Source organism: Heterocephalus glaber, unplaced genomic scaffold, assembly GCF_053883595.1.
Source record: "Heterocephalus glaber isolate CG9 unplaced genomic scaffold, H.glaber_assembly_v1.0 deba00001571, whole genome shotgun sequence".
NCBI lineage: Eukaryota > Metazoa > Chordata > Mammalia > Rodentia > Bathyergidae > Heterocephalus > Heterocephalus glaber.
The window spans coordinates 10,707,743-10,731,021 of NW_028258356.1; the positions used below are offsets into that span (position 1 = coordinate 10,707,743).

At 40.0% G+C, this 23,279-nt stretch overlaps 1 protein-coding gene across 1 annotated transcript in view; it reads right to left on the reverse strand.

Moving 5' to 3' along the window:
- Window positions 1–4,945, reverse strand: part of Pawr (pro-apoptotic WT1 regulator) — a 148,208-nt gene extending 143,263 nt beyond the window's left edge. The window contains exon 1 of the mRNA XM_004844994.4: window positions 4,143–4,945. Coding sequence (XP_004845051.1) covers window positions 4,143–4,646 — 504 coding nt within the window. The 5' untranslated portion in view covers window positions 4,647–4,945. The remainder of the gene's footprint in view (window positions 1–4,142) is intronic.
- Between the last annotated feature and the right edge of the window lie 18,334 nt (window positions 4,946–23,279).

The following is a 23,279-nucleotide window of genomic DNA, read 5'->3' on the forward strand; positions in this document are numbered from 1 at the left end:
AAATATACTAAATAACACAAAGTAGTTTAGTTCTTTTAAAAGCCCCCTTTTGGGCCGGGGATTTAGCTCAGTGGTTCCACTGCCTGCCTCACAAGCGCAAGGGCCCGAGTTCAATCTCTGGTACCAAAAAAAAAAAACAAAGCCCCCTTTTCCCAGATGCATACATACACCAAAAAAACTACAAAAACATTTAAAATAATGCTAACTTTTCTGTAAGATTTTTAAATATTATATTTTCTAGGGTAGCCATCTTCATTAGCTCATTCATGCAAACTCAATAGCAAAAATTAATAAGCACTCTGAAAAAGATGTACAACTGTCCAGAAAGTATTCCACTATCCTTCCTCCTCTTTGAATCAGGTACCCCTGCTCAGGGACTAGCCGGCTACACTCTTCACTGTACTTATCATATTTCAGTTTTTGCTTAAGAGCACCTTGAGGGCAATGCCTGCATTCATTTCTGTATCCCTGGACTAAAGCCTAATAGTTTAACTCTGAGTCAAATTCAAATTACATGGAGAGCTTATAAAAATATTAATGTCTGGGATCTATCCCAGACCCATTAAATCATAAGGGTCTAGGGGAGAGGGCAAGGAATTAGAACAAGCATGGGGGAGCATTTCTGTAAGATTTGCACATGATATTAATGTGCTCCCAGAGTTAAGAACCACTGCACCCTGACATTTAGAATACTGTGTACATATGCATGAAGATGTAGGTATAAATATACAAAGAAATACACAACTCTACTCAAGACTTGTCTTTTATAGCTGCTCCCTGCCCAGGGATCCCTTTAGATATAGTATTTTTTGGGGGAAGGAGGGGCATGATACAGGGTCTTGCTATGCAGTTCAGGCTGGCCTTGAACTCACTTTGTAGCCCAAGCTGGCTCTGACCTCACAACGATCCCCCTGCCTCAGCCTTCCAAGTGCTGGGATTACAAACAGTTCCTGCACTTGACTATAGTTTGATAAATGTGCCTGGAACTCAAGGCAATCCTCCTGCCTCGGCCTCTCGAGTGCTAGGATTACAGGTGTGCACTCTGAACCCATAACACACAGTATTTTTAATAAATAATCAATTATAGGCTACATTACACTTGCTTTTAAACTGTTAACTCATTACACATAAGATTTTTCCTGTAACTAAGCCTTCTATTCTCTTCTAGATTACTGCCTTGCTCCTCGAGAATATACACTGCCTTACTCTTCTTTTCTCCAGGGCTTAACATTAAGTGTACTAAAAACAAGATATTTAATCAACATCCATCTCATCTGATAAAAATTATTGACAAGATTTTTGTCACATCAAACTATCCAGTTCAGGCTGTTAACTAAAAAACAGAAAAAGTAAAAATTCAAGCTGGGGATTTAGCTCAGTGGCATTGCACCTGCCTCGCAACAGCAAGGTCATGAGGTTCGATGCCCAGTACGAAAAAAAAGAAAAAGTTTTCTAACATTCTAATAAATGTAGACTAAAGTTTACCTCGTTAAAAAGCTTATGGAAGGGGGCCCAGGACTTAGCTCAGTGGTTCTGCCATCTGCCTCGCAAGCTTAAGGACCGGAGTTTGATCCTCGGTACCAAAAAAAAGCACATGGATGTTTGTACTTTTATAGTCACAAACACACTATATATCCTATCCATCAATCTGTGTTAGATTTTAACCTGTTTCCTTCTAAGACTATCTTCTACTTCGTTTTAGTATTTTTAGCTGTTGTCACATACCTTTAAAACATTCTATAACATTCTTTAATGAGTTAAAGAGAGCCACAATAAATGTCACACAGATGCTTAATATATACTTCTTTTTTTTTTTCTGGTGCCAGGGATCGAACTTGGGACCTTGTGGTTGCGAGGCAGGCACCAGATAATATACACTTCTTGAAGGAAGTTGTTTATCAACAACCAAAAGAGACAAAACTCGGTTGGGAATACTATCTTAAAGTAAAAATGTTATTCAACATTATAAGTGTACTTTTGACTCTTGATAGATTGATTTCCATCATTTTTTAATATTTTTAAAACCTGAAAAGTTTATGAAATGTAAAATAGCTTTTTAAACAAGAGTGCTAAATTATATCACACAAGATACTCCACAGCAAGGAGCATCATGATTATTGAAAACTAGGAGAAATGGCATACAATTCTAAAAACACAACAATGTAAAGTGAAAATGGTTCACGATTACAATTTTGCAATATATATTTTATCACTATTAAAACAAACTTAAAAACCTTTTTCAAAGAACTGAAAATAGGGAAGGAGGCACTGAAAAAGTATGCCTGTTAATTAGATACAGTACTGTGGTAATGTATTATATGTTTTTTTGTGTCCTACACCTTGAAACAGAGCTAGTTACCACTAAAAGAAAGCACTTCTCAATTCCCTAGTCAATAAAAAAGGTTCAAATTCCAAAGGCAAAAAATGGTATCTTGGGTTGTTTGTTTTTAAGGAAGATTAAATTTAGGAGTTGCCAACACCCAAACGAAAAACATTCCAGAGTATTAGACTAAATTGTACTAGGGAGTCATCTACATTCTCAGCACTACGTTCCCTCAATCAAAGCAGCAGTATTAACAAAGGATGTTTCTTAGGCTCTCACAAGAGACACCCTACATATTTCCCCTAGTAAACAATACTCTTGGTTTTTAAAAAGTACTTGAAAAATAATTATACCACAAGCAGCCAGACAAAAAGTGAAGTTTAACATGTGCCAAGACATTTCCCAAAAAAAGACCCCTGCCAGATGAACAATAAGTAAAAGACTGAAAATGATAAATTCTCTTATTTAGACCATAAGTTATTTTTAAAATAAAGTTTAGGAATGTAACTTTTCCAAAGCCTTGTCTTCAATTTCCCCTTAATCTTCATATTTTCAAGTTAAGGAAAAAAAACCCTAGAAATTTGATTACCACTCTTTACGAATTCCTTTTAAAACAATTTAATGCATAACATATTTTATGGAAGTAGCAAACCAAAGAGAACAGTTCTGGTGGCTGATAAAAATCTCTCAGAAACATTCATATTAAAATATACCCTATAGAGACATACTGATTTTTCAGGTGTGGGAATCATTCATATTTAAAAGGAGATCCATCTGATATTGCCACAACTTATTACCAAAGCTATTACTTAGCTTAATGGGAATGTTTTTCCTTAAGCCATAATTAAAGTTAGGAAATTCCTAATAGCTTATTTAGTGAGTAGAAAAGTTGAGTAAATTAGAAGGCCAAGAGTAAAGGGAAAAATGCAAAACCAAAAGAGCCAATGAGGAAAAGACAAGGCCACCTTGGGTCCAAAGATAGGTGAACCACTTCCCACGCACACCGAGCTACTATTAAAGTAACTCCGGCTTGTTTGGAATTGTTTTGTTTTACATAAATGGAGGTACGACTATACCCTAAGTAAAAATTTTTACCAGTCATCTAATTGGACCCTGCTGCCTACAGAAATGTTTTGAGACTGCTCAAAAATACCAGAAACTCACAGAAATACACCTACCACAAAAATGTTTTCCAGATATTAAGCACAAGAACAGACCTAAGCAAACAAAACTGTAAGCTGATACAGCATCCCTATTGTCCTAAGTATGACTCAGAAAAAAAAATTCTGGGGTTGGGAAGCACTATGTACAATACAGCGTATAAGTTCGTTCGGGTATACTCCTCTTGGGTTCGTCCCAAGATAGAGCTGTCTGGGATATTGCTCGGGTCACATTTTCTTAACTGGTACTAAGAGGCGACAGGACATAAGCTGATAACTTGAGAAAGACAAGTGGGAAACTAGTGTCGTCGTCACCATTAATCAATTTTCCCAACTGATCAAGCATGAACAGATAAGTCTAGGTTGGCAAATCCTGGAGTCCTATTTTGTCTTTCTGCTAACTCCAATGTAATATCCAGAATCTAAGACCGCAGCCAGGAAGCTAGAAAAAGCACGTGTCCTACTCTGGGTTTAGGGAACTTCCCAGGAAGCATTTGCTCAAAGTAAAACTCCATCACCCTCTGCTGCCTAGCTCGGTGAAACGATCCGAGCACGAGTCTCGAGGAAAGTCTGGGCCCCGTAGACGGGGGAGCTCTCGGGTGGAAGCCCCGAGAAAGTGGCAGCCCGCCCAGCCCCGCCACCGCCCGCGCCCGGCTCACCTCCGCCGCCGGGATGTGGACCACGCCGGTGGAGCGCCGCTTCTCCCGCAGCTTCCTCTTCTCGATCTGCCCTTTGCCTTTCCTAGCGCTGGGGCCCGAGCTCCGGCCCTTCTCGGGGGCGCCATCCGGCTCCTCCTCGTCGCCCCCGGGCAGGGGGGTCCCCGAGGCGGAGGCGGCGGTGGTCTCCTCCTCCGGCCGCCGCGGGACGGGGCCGGCCCGGGTCAGTGCGGCGGGGCCGACCGTGCAGTTCACGCCCCCGGGGCCCGGGGCAGCAGGTGCGGCCGCCCCCGCCGAGAGGCTGCTGTTGAGCTCGGGGGTCGCCGAGGCGCCCAGCGTCCCCGCGGGGGACTTGGCGGCCGCTTCGGTGCCGCCCCCGCCGGCGGCGGCCGGGCCCGGAGGGCTCTGCTTGGCGCGCATCTTCTCGCGCTTCGCTTTCCACTCCTCCAGGAAGTCTGTGGTGCTGCCGCTGAGGCCGCTGCTGGTCCGGTAGCCACCGGTCGCCATATTCCCAGCGGGGCCGGCAGGGTTCTCACCTCAGCCGCCCACCCCGGCTCGGGCCGCCGCCGCCTCTGCCCGCCCGCAGCCGGGAGGGGGCGAGGGAGCGATCCCCGGGCGCCGGGCGCGGCTGCTCCCCCGCCGAGCGCCGGGTCTGAGGGGAAACACAAAAGGGGGCGGGGAGCGGCGTCAAGTCCGCCGCCCGAGGGTCTGTCCGGCCGCGCGCCCGGCGTCCCCGCAGTCGCAGTCCCGGGGCCGCCGCTTCCCCACCCGTCTCGCCGAGCGGCCCGACGCACCTTCGCGGCGGACCCGCCGAACACCGCCCCCGAGGGAGGAGAGAGGCTGACCCCACCCCCGGCCCGCCCCGGCCCGCGGGGTCACTGCCTTCCGCAGCCTGGGGACGCGGGCCGGACTCCGCCACCTGTCGGCCCGTCGGGGCGCCCACTCCCACGTCCCGGGCACCCGCAGACACCCCTCACCCCCGGGCGACGCGCGGAGCCTCTACGGCTCGCGGAGGAGGCGGGGATCCAGCCGCGCCGCCGAGGGGGACGGGCGCGCAAGTCCAGGGCGGGCGTCCCGGGAGCCCCTCACCTCCGAGGAGTTTCGGGGAGCGAAGCGCGGGACCGGGTGGGGGTGCCCAGGTGAGCCGAAGCCGCTGCGCGCTCTCCGGGTAAGCGGACGGACCACGGCCAACTCGCAGTCTCGAGCTCGCGGCGGTCCCAGGCCGGGAGGGCGAGAGGGAGGGAGGGGAGCGAGAGGGCGGGAGGCAGGGAGGGAGGGAGCGGCGGGACTCGAGCCGAGCGGTGCCGAAGCGGGGCGGAAAGGGCCGAGGCAGCGCGGGCTGGGGAGGAGGGAGTGCCCGGCAAGGCTCCGCCCCCGGCGCTCAGGTGCGCGGCGCCGACCCCATTGGCCGCCCTCGGCGGCCCGCGGTGGGACCGCGCGTTCCTGGGCTCTGTGCGCCTCCGACGGCGGGGCGGCCGCGCTCTCCGCGCTCCTCTTTCCGGCTCGCTCGCCCCCTCGCTCATCTCCCAGCGCTCTTCCTCTTAAGCACAAAATCGTATTCTTCGAGGGAGCCTTTCGAATGTTGCTGAGAGGGAAAGTGCCAAAGTCCAACTTTGGACGGTCCAGGACCTGACTTAGCCGGGATGGGAAGATAACCACAGGTTCTTTTCCTGTTGCTGCCCCCACTTCAGACTGGACGGCAGAACAGAAAATCGAAACACATCGTCCCGTCCTAAGAAAGAAAAAGGGGTGAGAGGGGCTAGCTGAAAGAGGCTAAAGTTGTCAGGGAATGATCACGAGTTTACTATTAGGTTTGCAGACTTGTCAAAACTTCCTTCGAGAATGTATTCTATTGGCGATTCCAGTCTTACTTAAAATTTTCCTCTTAACCCAATCTCTACACATCCTCTTACAGAGAGTGAAATTAACAGCCGAACTCCCTACCGAAGTTCTAAACCTGCCTTGTCCTTGAAAAGACATGAGCTGGAGGGATGATAGTCTTTACTTTTCCTTTCCTCCTTAGCCTCCCATCCAAACCATGTGAGATTTCTGGCCACAGCTGTCGGGCACCAGCCTCCGCAGTTCCCTACGTCCAAGTAATGTCAGGGTGCATCATTATCAAAGGCTATAAATGCTAGGTCTCCATTTTGTAAAAAGTAGAAGAACCCTGAGTCACACTCTTGCCTGACAGAAATCTTTCCTTCCACTTACATTCCTATTTTGCCCAGGTGGCAAACGATAGGTAAGCGTCAGTGTGTGCCTGCTATAGGAATATGAGAGGGAGAAATGATTCACGGTTTTGTATTTCTCAGAAAGTCAGGCAGTTCTGGTCCCTGGTCTACGTGCTGGAGTGAACAGATTGGTAACCAGGAAAAAGCTGTGGACAATTCCTTGGAAAATCAGAGGCTTTCTTTGGGAATAGGCTTTAAAGCCTGAGTGACCATTTGCCTAGCTGGCAAACTGGGTGCACCACCCAAAATCTCTCAATTACAGAGTCATTGTTTTCTGAGTGTTGAGAGACCGAGAGAGGGTTGAGTGCTAAATGTATTCACATTCACTTGTTTTGTAATTTAGAGGATTTTTTTTTTGCTGGGAGAGGCTGCAGGATATAGTGGAAAGAGAATATAATCGGCCTGGATCCAAACATATGTCAAATAGCTGAGAGGTCCTGAGAATATGTTATGTTCCCTGAAACTCAGCAGCTTTCTTTACTATAAAAATCAGCAATAGTGGCATATATTTTTAAGATGTTTTATAAATTGACACTGAATGTGCAGTGTTAAGGTTCAAGGAAGACACTGAATATACTCTGTTCTGTCAATAAGATAACAAACCGTAAGAGTTCTGGGTCTCTAAAAAGTCTGGGGAGAGAAGAAGGCCAAAAACACCAGAAAAGATTAAAAATATTAAACTGGAAAAGATAGATTTTGAGTGAAACAGGATAACACTTGCACCACGTAAGTTTATCATTACATCTCTTAAACCAGTTCTCTTAGTATTAATAGACTCTGAGTCAGGGATGTTGGCTGCTAACTGACTTGTGTGGCTTTGGGCAAGTTGCTTAGCTTTTGTGCCTCTGTTTACTTACATATAAAATAGGGATAATAATACTTGCTACATTGTGAGAGCATCGTGAAAATGCCTAAGGTCTTCAGATAAAAGGTAGTATATGAATACCACCAGAGTAGTTATTATTGGTCTATAAACCATGGATGAAAGAGATTACTGAGGTACAAAGCACTGTGTTTTATTATTGTTATCATTTATTATAGCTTTTGTCTTTACCGTCGTCACTACTCCTAAAGATACCTTTCACAGCCAGACTATTTTGTCATTGCACCAAGATATTGAGCTGAGTCAGTTGCACCCTAAACTGAGTATGTTTGCATATCCTCAGTCTTTATGTATAGAGCTCTGACAAAATAATTCTTAAAGACCAGGCCCTGTTTTCCAGTCTCAGCACAATTGACACTTGTGGCTGGATAAGTCTTTGTTCTGAGGTTTGCCCTGTCCACTGTAGGATCTTTAGTGGGATCACTGATTTGTACCTGATACTGAAAGCATCCTCCACCCTCATTGTAACATTGCAAAATGTTTCCCCGGAGGCAGTTGAGAACCTCTGAGTTGGCCTAAAATTAGTAATTTTAGTGACCCACTTTGACCTTAATAGTAAGGAAAAAACATGACGATGCTAACAAATAAAAAGATTCATTTTAAGATTTCAGAATGAAACTTACTGTAAATATTGTCTTCATTAATGTTTTCAAACAGTGGATTAACTATGATGTAAAATACCCCATTTGTATGTGTTGAAATAATTAATAATATACTGGGAAATAGGCATTTTGACTTCAATACAAGTATTTCTGGAGCATATGCAATTAATACTGTTCTATGCAATATTGTACAACAGCAGAGTCATGGTGTACTATGATTATATCTATTCCATAGCCTTTTTAAAGAACAGCTTTTCCTTGTTTTTCAACTGTCTCCTTTTCTAGCATTTAAGATGTGTCTCTTTGGGCTAATTATTTAGCTCAGTGGTGCCGGACCTGCCTCACAAGTGCAAGGTCCTGAGTTCTATCCCTGCTACCAAAAATAAATAAATAAATAAAAATAAATTGTGCCTCTTTTTTAATAATCATTGGCATATTTTTCTATATATGACTCACAAATTTACACCCACATTTGCTCTTCTCAGTGCAGTTTGTCACACTGGGTAATTTATCAGCTCTGTTTCTCTTTTTCTTAGTTACCTCTCTCCTGGATCCCTCCATCACCTGCTTTAGCCTGGACTGATTGTAAGGCCTGTTGCTCTGTGGTCATCCTGGGATTGTGCTTTCCTAACATCTTGGAATCATTTTTTGTGTAAACCATTTACTTCCTAAATTCTCTGTGTTCCTGTCTTGTTTCTCTTTGTTAGTATATGTATCTCCACTATGTTTTGGAGATAATGTAAATAACACCTTCTTGGAGATTTTGCATATTAGGAAATGTTTTATCTTTCTGTTGATTAATAGTTAATTTGGGGGGGCCAGGGATTTAGCTCAGTGGTTTTGCCACCTGCTGCGCAAGCATAAGGACCCAAGTTTGATCCCCCGGTACCCAAAAAAAAAAAAAAAAGTTAATTGGGGCTTAGGACTCTAGGTTGGAAGCCATTTTCCTTCATAATTTGAAAGTATCAATATATTGTCTTCTAGTTTTCAGAGGTGCTGTTGGTGGCATTCTGATTCTTTTCTGTTTACTTTCTGAAAGCTTTTCTGAATGAAGATTTTCTGAAATATTCAGAAAATAGGCTCTAAGTGGAACATTTGTCACGATTATGTTAGGTTTTCAGTGGACCCTTGTAATCTATTATCTGCCCTTTAGTTGAGAAATTTTCTTATCCTGTGTCTTTAGTAATTCTTTTCAATTTATCCCTTCTCTTTTTCTAGAACTTGTGTTAAGTAGGTATTGGAGTGCTAGGAGTCCTCTGATAGATTCAGAATCTTTTTTTCTCCTGTTTTTCATCACTTTGGCATGTTACTTTACTTTCACATACATTTCCTCTACTTTGTATGTGCCCTTCCTATTGAATTTTTGTTTCTACCACTATTTTTTCTAAGATCCTTTTCTTCTCTGAATGTTTCCTTTCCACAGCATCCTGTTGTCATGTATTCAGCATCTTTTCTCACCCCAAGGAAATTTCTTTAACTCTTCTTCTGCTGATCTTGCACTGTTTCTTGCCTGTGGATCCCTTCTTTCCTTTTTTGTTTGTTTTAGTCTTCATCTTTCATCTCAGATCCTTGCTCATCAGCCTTCAGTTCACTCGTATTTAAGACTGAAGCATTGGAAAGCTGATTGGAAGCTCTTCTATGAAAGGGTAGAGGTTGCTGGTGGGCAGCTGTCATTTAGGCAGCTAGTATTAGGATGCAGACATTTTGTGAAGGCATGGGTCATATGTCAGCATCTGTGGAGCTTCTCTTTTAGATGGATCAGTTTCTGTAAGAAAACTGTTTCTGCCTGTGTTGCTAGTTACCAACTAGTTCAGGTACCAAGTAAGGAAAGAGAATGGGTGGAGTGTCATTACTCAGTGTGCAAGTTTTTGCTTAATCCCTATGCTCCTTATGCCTGTTGTGCATTTATGATTCAGCATCTGTAGTACATGAACTTCCAGTCCTCTTTCAGAATCAGTCAGCCTCGAGTCCTATTGAGTCCTCCAAAGAGGACTAGAGAATGTAAATGTTCCCTATGCTGATTTTTTAGCTCATCTTTCTATTTTCACCCATCTTTCCCTTTTTCAGAAGTGTATACTGCTGCTTCCACTGATGAACTATTCTTCAGGGATCTGCAGCACAAAAAGGATGACTTCTTATAGTCTGTGTCTTCTGTTAGGTTGTTGGAATTCACCTTTCTCTGTTCTGCCAAACTATCAACTTTCCATCTTTGACCTTCTAAACTTTTGTCCTTGTTTTCTAACTTCTTTGTTGTTACTGGTTTAGCATTTTACTTTTGTTTTAGTGAAGTTACTTGAGGGAGTAGAGGGTAAAAATGTGTTAAGCCGGGTGCAGTGGCACACACCTGTAATCCCAGGACTGGGATACTGGGGCAGGAGGATCACAAGTTGCCAGCCTGGCAGCTTGGCAACTTAGGGATATCTTAAAATAAACAGATACATAGGGCTGTGCATGTAACTCAGTGTAAAGGCCCTGGCTTCAATCCCCAGGACCGCCAGAAAAAAAAATTTAATCCATCCTGTGTAATAGAAAGTTCAAGTCATCTGCTTTACAGATTTCCAAGATACTTTGAAATCTACTATGTAATTCAAGATCAGTAGAAGCCTCTACATCTTGTTTCCCTTCTCATTGAATTTCATCATAAGCCCATACTGATTAACACTATAAGAAAAGAACTTTACAAAATGTTTTCTGTAGATTGTTTTTGTACACATGGCCTTATTATATTACATAATGTTGTCATTATTTAAGAAAAAAACTAGGAAAAATTTCTGACATCTATGTAACATTTATGTTGCATATAGATGTATTTTTCTTTTCCAACTGTTTTCATTTTCTTTAACCTTATCTTTTTTTAAAACTAGATGTTATGTAGGTAGTAATTTTTCCCTTTTGGTTTTACAGTGCCTGAAACTTACACAATTTGGTGGCCCTTCTTTAAGAAAAAGAATATTTAGAATGAACAAGAAATTTTTTGTAGCTATAAATTTAACCATATTGACAAATACCATAAATTTTACAAAACTCTAGAAAAATAAACTTAAATTATGAATTAATTTACTCTGACATTTCTATAGTACTGTTTCATATTCACTTTGTTGTTGATTTTATTATTTAGTGATGGAGAAAGTATGTCACTTCACATACATATATATCCAGTATTTGTGATATATATCATAAACAAAAACATAATTTTTTTGCTACATGTAATCTCTTTAATTGAAAGATTGCTCAAATGAAGTTTAAGTACATAAAATACACTAATTTCAGATGTTCATTACAAAATAAATATATCAGATATTGGTTTACAACAGTAAAACTACCATCCACATCAAGATACTGAAAATTGATCCTACATATGAATGGTACATAGATTCCTTTTTCTTTTTTTTTTTTTTTTTTGGTGCCAGGGATCCAGTTTGGGCCCTTGTGCTTGTGAGGCAGGCGGCGGAACCACTAAGCTAAATCCCCAGCCCACCACATAGATTCTTATGCAAAATATTTTGTAATATCCTTATTTCTGCCTATAAAAAAATCTTGCTGTTTCTGTGACCTGAAGAGTTTCAATCACCTTTAAACCATTTTAACCTTTGTTTAATACAAATGTGAATATCCCAAACCAGAGATTGATTATTTTACTCAATTTGGATCTTATTAATTGGGAATTTAATCAGTTTATAAGTATGATAACTTTTGTCAATCTCTTTTATGCTAATTTTAAAGCTTCCTTGCTATTTTTTCTTTTGCTACTTTTTCTTGGATTTTTTCACTTCTGTTTAATTCCAAAAGCATAGTATGTGTGTATCCTACTGTGCACAACTCAACAATAATTTGACTTATATGAACTACTATATGATGCAGTAACCACTGTTTTTCCCTATTCAGTATGTAAAACAAGGTTTTAATCTATCCCCCCAACCCATATTTTGGAAATTTTCTATACCATCAGTCTTAGCGTTATAGACAAACTTGCTAGGTTCTTTTTCCTCTGTAATTAAACATAAGAAGAATAAAACTGTATTGTTTTCCAAGTTGGTCAGATTAACATTTAGAATATCTTTATCGTACTTATCCTGTCCACAGTGACAAAGCACTTTTATATACATTTGGCTTAACTTGCATCTTTATCTAAAATCCTACTTGGCAGAAATAAAAAAGTATTTGCATTGAATATTTGACATGCTTTCTTTTTTTTGACATGCTCTTTGACATTTTGAAACTATATAAACTGAAAATTTTAGATCTAGTTCACAAATCTATTTTTGAATTTAGTTTTATTACCCTATATGTAACAATTTTAGACTTTATGCTTCTTAAAACTAGTTTTAATGCTTACCATCTATTCTTTCATGTAAATATCTTCCTGTTTTTTATTTTTAATTCATGTTCTCTGCTGGCTGCAATAAATCATTCAGCAAAATTTTCAGAGAAGATTCTTGGTCAATATACTTTCTTAACCCCTGGATGCCTGAGAGTGTCTTCCGGTTGCCTTTATACAGAAATAATAACTTGGCAGAGTATGAAATTCTTGGTTCAAAATTATTTTCCCATAAAATTCTGTAGATATTATTCCATTGTCTTCTGGCATTTAGAATTACAAGAGAAAAATTTGAGGTTGGCCTGACTTTTGCCTTTCTATATATAAAACCTGCTTTCTCTGTCTGGACACCTTAAATTTTTTCCTTTATCCTTGAAATTTGAAAAGGTCACCAGGACAGTATAGGTGCTGCTTTCTTTTTATTAAATTTAAAAGTCAGCCTTTTCTATTAGTAGGCCTACTTTGTTCTTCAACTCTGGAAAATTTTTTTCAATTAGTTCCTTAATTACTGTTTTAGCTTCATTTGTTTTGCTCTCAATTTCAGATGTTCCTATTATGTATAGATTGCATAGATTGCATCCCCTGGACCAGCTTTCTAGGTCTCTCTTTTTCTCCTCTTATATTATCTTGACTTCTTTTGCCTTTTGCTCTGCATTCTGTGAGAATTTCTCTCGTTTTGCCTTTACTTCAGTAATTTGACTTTGTGTCCAATCTAGCTTACAAATCTTTTTCTTGACCTTTTCAATGACTCTTCTTGGCAATGGGGTCCAAAAATTAAAGGAGATCTTCAGGATCATGGAACAAAATTGAAAAATGTCTGAACTCTGATAAGTTCTATTTCATACTATTCCTATCAAAAAGGAAATCCATGTAATGGACATTCATGATTTTATACCTTAAGTATTATCAAATATATTCTTGGTAAGAGAGAACTTCCATTTTGACTAGATATCAGTGAAAACAGAATTCTTTGTTTATTTTACATACCTGATGATTGGAAACTTTCCCATGGGCTGGCTTTAATGCCATCAAACCATACCGTCCCCCCACAAGAAGCAACCTCCTTGTTTCTGTCATCAGCCCATTTTCTGTCACTCCTACTTACCAAGGAACTCCTAGCTGAGAAGTCTTCCTCTCTGCTCCTATTTATGTTCCCTCTCCAGTGACAACATCTGAAGGATAATTTATCCAATCTTCTGGTATCTGAGATACTTGGCCCCTTTACCCCCAATAATCTTTTTTTCTTTATCCCGCTTCAGTCATGCATTCCCAAAGTTAGTCTCTTGACTTTGTCATCTCTTGCAAATGCACCTACAGAATCTGTTCTGAACATTCCTACTTTTCAACCTTTGCTTCCTCTCTCTATAGACTATATACTTACTCTAGTACCCCCAGCTCTGACCATTTTTCACATTGATCCTACCAATTTTTCATTATCGATCACTTTTTCATGTTCCATGTCTTACTCAGCCTCAATTCTGAAGATTATTATTGGTCTCCTCTCTGTATATACCTGCTCAATAAGGTTACTTTTTAAAAGTATAGTGTGCTTTCTAATCCTATTTTAAATGCATGACCATAGTCTTCTGGATTGGACATGCTGTCCAGCAATCCCACAATCCTACTTTCCTGTGTTCCAAAATGACTAGTTCACATCATCTTGTAAACCTCTATGATGTCTTCTTCATTCCAGTGTTACTCTCAGTTCATGATCTTGCCTCCATGTTTTACTGACCAAAGTGAGACCACTCAGAGCAGGGGTCTTCATTCTCTCAATACAACTCTGACCATCCTCCTGCACCTGTTTTCCTTTTTAAAATGGAGTTCTCTGCCTCTCTTAAACGCAGCCCTACTCTGTCTCTTTATTTCCAAGTGCTTTGCTCCTGACATTATACCCATCTCTAATGCATAATCAATTTCTTCTCTACTACATCATTCTATAGGAGAGAGGGTCCACAGTGGAGTCACTGGGCTAAAATCAAGAGGCAAACAGGGCTGCATTCTCTTGCCAGAAGACTTCCTAAGGATTAGGGAAGAAAAACTCTCTCTCTCTCTCTCTCTCTCTCTCTCTCTCTCTCTCTCTCTCTCTGTCTCTTCTCTGTCCCTGTCTCCCTTCTTTCTTTCTTCCATTTCTTTCCTCTTTCACCTCTAGAGACCACCTACATTTCCTGGCTGATGGTTCTCTTCATTCATCTTCAGAGCAAACAATACTGTATGTCTTCTCCATAGTCACATCTCCCTGTGATTCTCTTTTGCCTCCCTCTGACATTTTTTTTTCTTTTTGCAGTAATAGTGAATTAACACAGGGCCTTCATGCTAAGCTATATCCCCAGCCCTTTATATTTAGACACAGGGTCTCCCTAAGTGACTAAATTATCCAGACTGGGCTGTAACTTTTAATCCTCTTGTCTCAGCCTCACAAAGTGATGAGATTATAGGGATGCACCACCACCCCTGACTTCCTCAATCGTGTTTAAGGATCCTTGGGACCTCCTGTATAATCCAAAATAACCTCCTTATTTTAAGGTCAATTGATTGTCAACTTTTTCTTTCTTTTTTTTTTTTTTTTTTTTTTTTTTTGGTAACAGGGATCAAACTCAGGTCCTTGTGCTTGCGAGGCAGGCGGCAGAACCACTGAGCTAAATCCCTGGCCCTAATTGATTGTCAACTTTAATTCCCCTTTGCAATATAACAATGTATTCACAAATTCCAGGAATTAGTGCCTAGAAGTCTTTGGGGATCATTATCTGGCTACCACACTCTCAAAGACATAACATCCCTTGACTCCAGAATCTAATCTGACCAGTGCTCTATGTTTTTAATTCATGTTCACTGTCAACATTCTTGGAAGAGTTATCTTTAGCCGCTCTTGCTACTTCCACTTTGCCCTTTTTTTCCCTCTCATAATTTCCAAATGGTCTTTGAACCGCCCCCCTACTCCACTGATCACTCCCAGTGTTTGTCAAAATTATCACCAAGTTTCATGTTAAAAAAAAAAACAGTGCTTATAACTCCCTTTAAAAATCTTACTTAGCCTTTCTGCATTATTTGGCACAAGTAATGACTCCTTCATTCTTTAACTCTTCATTCTTATAATTTTAATTACCAAAAAACTTTTCTTTTTGGTCCTCCAGTGTTCATTGCTCAGCCTCCTTTACCTACTCCTCCTCTTCTGCTTAACCCCTAAAAGCTGAGATCTTTCCAGGACATAATCATTGGCTCTCTTTTTTTCTCAGGCAACACTCTCTCCCAAGATGATTCCATGGAATTCCATGGTTTTAGAAATCACTGCCAAAAAAACAAACAAACAAAAAAGAAATCACTGCCAAATTTATGTCTCAAAGTAACGTTTTCTTCCCTGACTTCCCGACTCTCATGTTTCACTTGCCCATTTGCCATCTCCATGTGAATGTCTAATGTCCTTTCTAATAGCCCTTTGCCAAACAAAACTCTTCATCCACTTTTCCATTTGCCTCACCCCATTCCTTTCTCATTTTTTCCCATCTTGATAAATGGTCTCACCATCCATCCAATTGTTCAAGCAAAAACTTAGAAGGCTTCCTTGATTTATCTCTTCTCCTTACCTGTAAAGCTAATCCATTATCCTAGCAGCAGCCATTTCAAAACACATTCAATTCTTGTAACAACCACAATCATCTCAAAATACTATCATCAGACCCAGATGCCTTGGCATTTGTTTCCCTGTTCATCCCCAAAAGCACTGCATGACTGCAGTTGTGATTCAAACAAGTCTAGGTACAGCTTGTGCCAGTAGAAAATTTTCAGCATCTATGAAGTGCTCTTCAGGTGTGCATAATGCAAGAATTATAGGGTCATGGCTGCCTCCACTGAGATTTCAAAGTGAAGTCTAGAAGGCCAGGCAGAAGTTTGCTGCTAATTTGGAACTTCCAGAGAGTACTCCATGGGGCAATGTCTAGCTGCTGGGGGAAGGGAGCTGAAGTGGGAACCCCCAAAAAGTGAAATGACCAACAGTGTCCCATGCCAGTTTTGGAAAGCTGCCTGCATCAGTGTGTAGCCTGAGAGAGCAACCATGTGGGTAGCAACCAGAAAAGCCATACAAGCAGGACCACTCAAGGGTTTGGGGGCCTGCCCCTCAGTTGCAGGGTCCCCAGGACACTGGATTTGGAGCTTTAGGATTTAGTGTCTTCCCTGCTGGACACTGATGTTGTTTTGGCTGATTCCTTCTTTCTGTCTTCTTTTTTCTCATTTTTAAAATAGGAATGTTTATCCAATTCCAATCCTACTATTGTACCTTGGACAGACCTAACTCTTGTTTTTTTACCAGAGCTCACAGCTGAGTTTGTTTTGAGTCTCAGATAAGACTTGGAACTTGAACTTTTTTTTTTTCCAGTACTGGGATTGAACCTATGGACTTTGCACTGAGCTACATCCCCAGCCTTTTAAAAAATTTTATTTTGAGATAGGGTCTTGCAAAGTTACTAGGTTGCCCCTAGGGTGACCAGGTGAACTTGCAATCTTCCTGCTTCAGCCTCCCGGAGTGTTGGGATTATAAGCATGAACCACCACACCAGGCTGAACTTGGACTTTTGGATGATGGTGGAACAGTTAAGACCCTGTGACTTTTCAGAATAGAATGTATTTTGGATTGTGAGATAGGCGTGAACTTTGGAGCTAGAGACAGAATGCTATGGTTTGGATTTGGTTTGTCCCCCAGAGGTTGATGTGTGAGAGGCTTGTGGTAATGTAAAAGGTTATGGAACCTTTAAGAGGTCTACTTGAGGGTTCTTAAGACAATAGAGAGACTGTAAACGTAGAGAAACAGACATCTTACCCTTCACAGTTGTATCCTCAACACCAGTAATTCTCAATAAATGTTAAGCATTCAGCTAGCAATAAATGATAAATAGTCCACTAATCTGAGTTCTATGGATAGATTTGGAAAGGCCCACAAATCAAGTAAGAAGAAAAGTTTATTTCTTCCCATTGTTTTCTTCTTATTGGTTTAAAATTGTCTGAGTTCAAAGAAAATTATTTAGAATGTCCACTTATAGATTAATAATAGAACTAAATTGCATACTAATTTCGTATCATATGATCCATTAGATATTTATCATATGCTGCCATTATAATAATGAGCATCTGCCCCTGTTCACATCAAGCCTAGCTTAAATTGGTAAATACTGGAGTTGGTAAATATTAAAGAAAAGAAGGTACTACAAAGACAGGACTACAGTCAAAAGCAGGAATTGAAGTTATACTCCCTCACATTGTTCTCAGGCACTTCCAAGTCATGTGACCTTGGACAAATTACTTAAATTCTCTATCATAATATTTTCCTTATAGGATTACTGGGTGTATTAAGTGAGATATTGATTTTGCTTTGATATAGCCAATGAACATACCAAGACACCAAAACCACAGCATTTTTTACATATAAAAATTTTTGCCAACAAAAATCTTTTTCAACAATGCTAAAAGAGTAACTTCTATCTTGTAATTACACAGCCAAAAGAAGAAAATATTTAGGAATTTCTTATAATAGCATAATAAGGAGAAATTTCTTAAGGCAACAAAGCACAGATATTGAGTAATTTGACTACAGAAAAGGTCTTTCATGATAAACAAATTGAAAAGAGCAGCCATAGAGTAGGAATTTCTATGGCATATAATGTAAAGAAAATTATCCAGAAATTGAAAGAATTTTGATAAATTATTAAGGAAACAGACAACCGTGCTTTTGAAATGGTCTAAATAGGGCCAGGGATTTAGCTCAGTGGTTCCGGCACCTGCCTTGCAAGCGCAAGGTCCCGAGTTTGATCCCTGGTACAAAAAAAAAAGGTCTAAATATAAATAGCTCACAGGAGAAGAATTTGAGTGGCAGATAAACACAGGAAAAGATAATCAGAAATGCCAAAATACAACAAAAGGTACCATTTTATAACTACATTAATGTCAAAAGTTAATGTCTGATAAGCCAAAGATAGTGAGAAGGTGAAGGGAAAACTCTTAATTGTTGATCTAACATTTTTGATCCAACAGTTTTGGGGAAAAATGGCAATAACTAGGTGAAATTATGATCTCCCAGCAACTCAGCAATTCTTAGGCCTCTACCCTCAAGAAACTCTGACAAGTGGTCAGAGATAGGTGGACATTGTGCCAGTTACCCTTCTTTGTCAACCTGACTGGATTAAGAGATTCTTGGATAGGTGTTGGGTCATGGGCTTGATCCACTGATATTCATAGCTGACTGTGCTGTTAGGAGACGGGGCCCAGTTGGAGGAAGTGAGTCACTGGGGGCACGTCTTTGGAGGTTATATCTCTTGCTGGCATTCTGCCCTCTGCTCTACTTCCCAGCTGCCACAAAATGAGCAGCTTTGCTCCACTGCATCCTTCCACCATGACAGTCCTACCTTGAAGCCAGGCAGCCATGCACTGAAACCATGAGCCAAATTAAACCTTTTCTCCTTTAAGTTGTGAGTGTTAGGTGTTTTTTCCCAGCAATGGAAAAGCTGACCAATACAGATATATATGTGCACTGCAGCACTAATTATAATAGTGAAACATTGAAAAACTATCTGTAATTAGTAGTTGAGTGGATGTATACACGATATGGGTTTTTGTTTTGTTTTTATAGTTCTGGGAATTGAAACCAGAGCTTTCATACCAAGTTAAATTCCCAGCCTTCTGTGTTTGTCTGTTTGTTTTGAAATAGTAGCCCACAGTAGCCTCAAACTTATGATCCTCCTGCCTCAGCCTCCCAGAGTGCTGGGATATGTAATCATTTTTTAATATAATGAAACATTTTATAGCATCTCAGAACTTTTTTTTTCTTTTTTGAGACAGGGTCACACTATTTAGTTCAGGCTCCCTTGAATTCACTATTTAACCCAGGCTGGCCTCACACTCACAGCAATCCTCCTGCCTCAGCATTCTGAGTGCTGGGATTAACAGGCATGTGCCACCATGCCCAGTTAGAAACATCTTTAAAGAGATGTTTCAAATAGCTATGGAAAGAATGATACTATTTATACAAATTTCTGAAATGACCAAGCATTGTAGCACACCTTATAATCTTCATACTTGGGAGGCTGAAGCAGAAGAATCATGAGTTCAAGACCAGCCTGAGGGCCGGGGATTTAGTTCAGTGGTTTCACTGCCTGCTGTGCCAGCGCAAGGACTCACGTTCAATCCCCAGTACCAAAAAAAAAAGACCAGCCTGAAAAAAAAAAAAGCAGCCTGGATGACATAGCAAGTTCAAGTCCAACTTGAGCTACATATCAAGACCTTGTCTCAAAAATAAATATAAAATTAAATAAATTTCTAAAATATACACACAATAATGCATACACTATTAGCACACACTTTTGTAATAAAAGTATTTCTTTTTTTAATAAAAGAAATACATGAAATTCAGATTATTAGCTCTTCTTAGGACAGATGAAAGGAAAAAAGATAGGAGCTGCAATGTTGCTATTTTATAATGTTTTGTTTAAAAATAAAAAGACCTAAGGTAAATGTTATAAAGTGTTAACATGAGTGGAAGTAGATGAACTATTTGCTATATCATCTATACTTTTCTATTTGAAATCCACCAGAATTTAAAGTAATTTTTAAAGGAAAATACCTGGATTTATATAAATCTTTCCATAAGAATAGTTTGATTTTAAAAGGCTGCATCTTTAACAAAATTGAACTTGTCCCAGCTTGACATGGGCAACCTTAAAAATCTCCCTATTTTTTTTTTTTTTTGACTAGCAAACAACCCCACATAATTAGAAAGAACGGAGTGAAGCCATGTGCCCTGGAAATATCTGACATGGTTTGTGGCTTGGAGCAAAAGAAGAAAACTGAAGCCAGGCTAACTTCAAAAGGCATCATCCCCTTTAGAATTACTGGTCTTTCTTCTAATATCTGGAAACATCTCTAAACTGGCTCCTAAAGCCTCTTTTCTTCCACAGGCAAATAGCTGGACAGAACTGCAATGCCTCCCAATTTAACCAGCTCTTAGCACTATTTAGTTATCCAGTGATGCCAGTGCCATTGAAATAGTATTCCAATTTTTCCAACCTCCCTCTGGAAACTTCACAAACCATTGTCATTATCAAAATGGTGAAAAAGTGTCTTTGTCAAGATGGAACATTACACAAATGGAGCACCCACAAAGCTCATTAACACACCTGGTTTGACTGCCTTCCTGAAAACAGTCCATGCAATGGCATGACTCATTACTGTCTTCATCAAGAGGAATTGGGCTGTGCCAGCAATTGTGGAAGGAGTCTTGTCTTCTGCTGACAACAGTCATAACTCGATCAAAGCCCAGTCCTGACTTCAGGCTTTTCAAGAAATTTTGTCTAGAAAAAGGATCAGAATAGAAAGTTCTTCCTTATCACAGATAGTCCACTGACTTTTGAGCCAACAAATCTTAAAGTTTGTGACTGAATCCTATGGGTGAATGGGGGTGGGGAGAGACCTGCTCAGAATAATTTGGGAGCTCATTCACAATTTTGTTACACCACAGATATTTTTGATCATGAGACTAAGGTAAATCTTTTGATCCAAGATCATACAAATGCCATTATGAATGCTGCTAAAAGAAACCACAATGCCTCATAGCTGAGGCACCATTTCAAAAAGTGGAGATGTGATATAAAATTTCAAATGTGGAAGAAGGACTTTCTCTGGTGTGAAGCCTACTGAGTCTTACTAGTTTCTCTGCGATCAGAAGTCTTCAATACCTAAAAACACCACTGAATTCTTTTGAATGTTACTTCTGCTCAGGTGAATTTAAAATTTAACTTAAATTCATCATCCTTTTTGGCTTACAAAAAAGCTTCACAGGCATATACCCCACCAAAATGATTCCATTTCTATACAATGATAATGATGAGCCATGAATTAACTCAGTCTTGGAGTGTGGACATATAAGAGCCCATGTTTTTCTGCATTCCCTACAACTGAAAAAAAAAACGAAGTCAACTAGATGCCATAGATAATAACCCAAATTCTTGTTCAGATTAAAAGCAATCTTTAACTATTTTACTATTGAGAAAAATTAAACTTTACTTTTATTATATTGATATACTTGGATCTAATTCAAATGAGTAAACATAATATTTTATGTAATTATTGTGAGTGTATTTTATTACTACAAGCATAGTGCCTACTACAAGCTGGCACTAGCCATTTCATATACTGCCTATTTCAACCTTTTAAATAATCCCATGAAAACCGAATTAATATTACTTTCTTTCCACAGACCAGAAAAAGAAGGCATGGAGAGATTAAGTAACTTGTCCAGTATTACACAGCTACTATGTGATAATTCCAAATAGCATGTGCCTGTCTGATTCTAGAGCCCATCTTTAGATTATACATTAAAGGAATTAATTTTCAATGCAAAAGCAAACATTGAATGTAAACTGCTCAGATTCTGCATGCTGTTTTGTGAAATTTGTTTGGGTTTCATCAAAATGTTAGGGCTTCATAATCAGAAAAACCTCAGAATCACTGGACGAAAAAAACCCACATAGTTTGGTTAAGGTGTCTGTCTCACTGCATCACGGTGTCTGGCATATGGCAGATGCTTCCTGTATAAACATTTGCCAAATGGCACACAGTTAGGATGATTGATCTAGACTACCAAGGGGAAATTAGATTATTAGTCCACAATGGAGGTAAGAAAGAATATGTTTGGAATGCGGGAGATCCCTTACAGCGTCTCCTAGTATTCTCATGGCCTATTGTTAAGGTCAATAGGAAGTGACAACAGCCCAATCCAGGCAGGATAACAAATGGCCCAGAACCTTCAGAAATGAAGGTATAGGTCACCATACTAGGTAAAGAACCAAGAACTGCTGAGGTGCTTGTTGAAGGCCACAGGTGTACAGAATGGGTAGTACAAGACAGTAGTTATAAATTCCAGCTATGACTATGTGACCAGCTACAGTTATGAGATTGTAACTCTCATGAGTATTTCTTTCTGATTTTATTAATATACTCATGCACATATACACATGTATTAAGTAAATATCTTTGTTTTCTTTTTTTTAACATAACTGACTTAATATAAGTACTTAGGAATTATTACATTATACTACTTAAGTTATGGAATGTAAGGAAAAGAGTAAGCATCACCCCCCCCAAAAAAAAACTTTGCCTTTTATTCTCAGGAGGGAATTGGTGCATTTCTGTCTGTATGCAAGCTAATTGTATCATGTTAGGCATAATTAGGAACTTACTATTGTATTTGAAGATTAAGTATGGTTTAAGGAGATGTGTCTGACTGTCAGTTTACAAGGGGTGGACTGTGACCATTAATTGGGATACACTGACTTGACTTGAATAAGACCCACCTAGCAGATTACTGAAGCACAGTTCTGGGCGTGTTTGTGGATAACTGACAAACTGAGGGGGAAGACCCACCCAGAAGACCATGGGCACCAACCAATAGTCTTACAGCCTGGATGGCGTAACAGGGGAAAGAAGAAGAAAGTGTCCCCATTTTGGAAGAGCTCCAGTCTTCAATATTGCTTTTGGATATCAATCTCCAGTTTCCTCAGCCTTACAATGGAGACTTACACCAGTGACTACAGTGAACTTCCAGGCCTTTGATCTTGGGTTCCATCTTCTTTGGCTGAGTAGTTAACTGGATCCTCCAGCTCTCCAGCATGCAGAGAACCATAATGGACTCTTCTGCCTCTGACTCTATAATCCTACTTTTAATAACCCCCTTCTATAATTATTCATATATTTTATTGATTCCATTCCTCTAGAGAATGCAAACTAATACAGTATGTATTTATATGAATTTTTGTATCATTTTTAACACAAAGAATAGAATACTACTTGTTTTTTCACTCTAAAAATATAAAATTTGGAGTTCTTTCCATATTGATTCATTTTTTATTCATTAATTTGACAAGTTTTTATTCAGTGCTTACCATGTGCCAGGCACTTGCAAGTGGTGAAGATACAGCAGTAGACAACATACACAAAATATATACTCCTGAAACTTAACACACTAGCAGAGAGTGCAGGAAAGACAGACAGAACCTCACTAAGCAGTGAAATATATATAGTATATCCAATGATGATAAGTACTATGCAGAAAAATAAAGCTGGGAG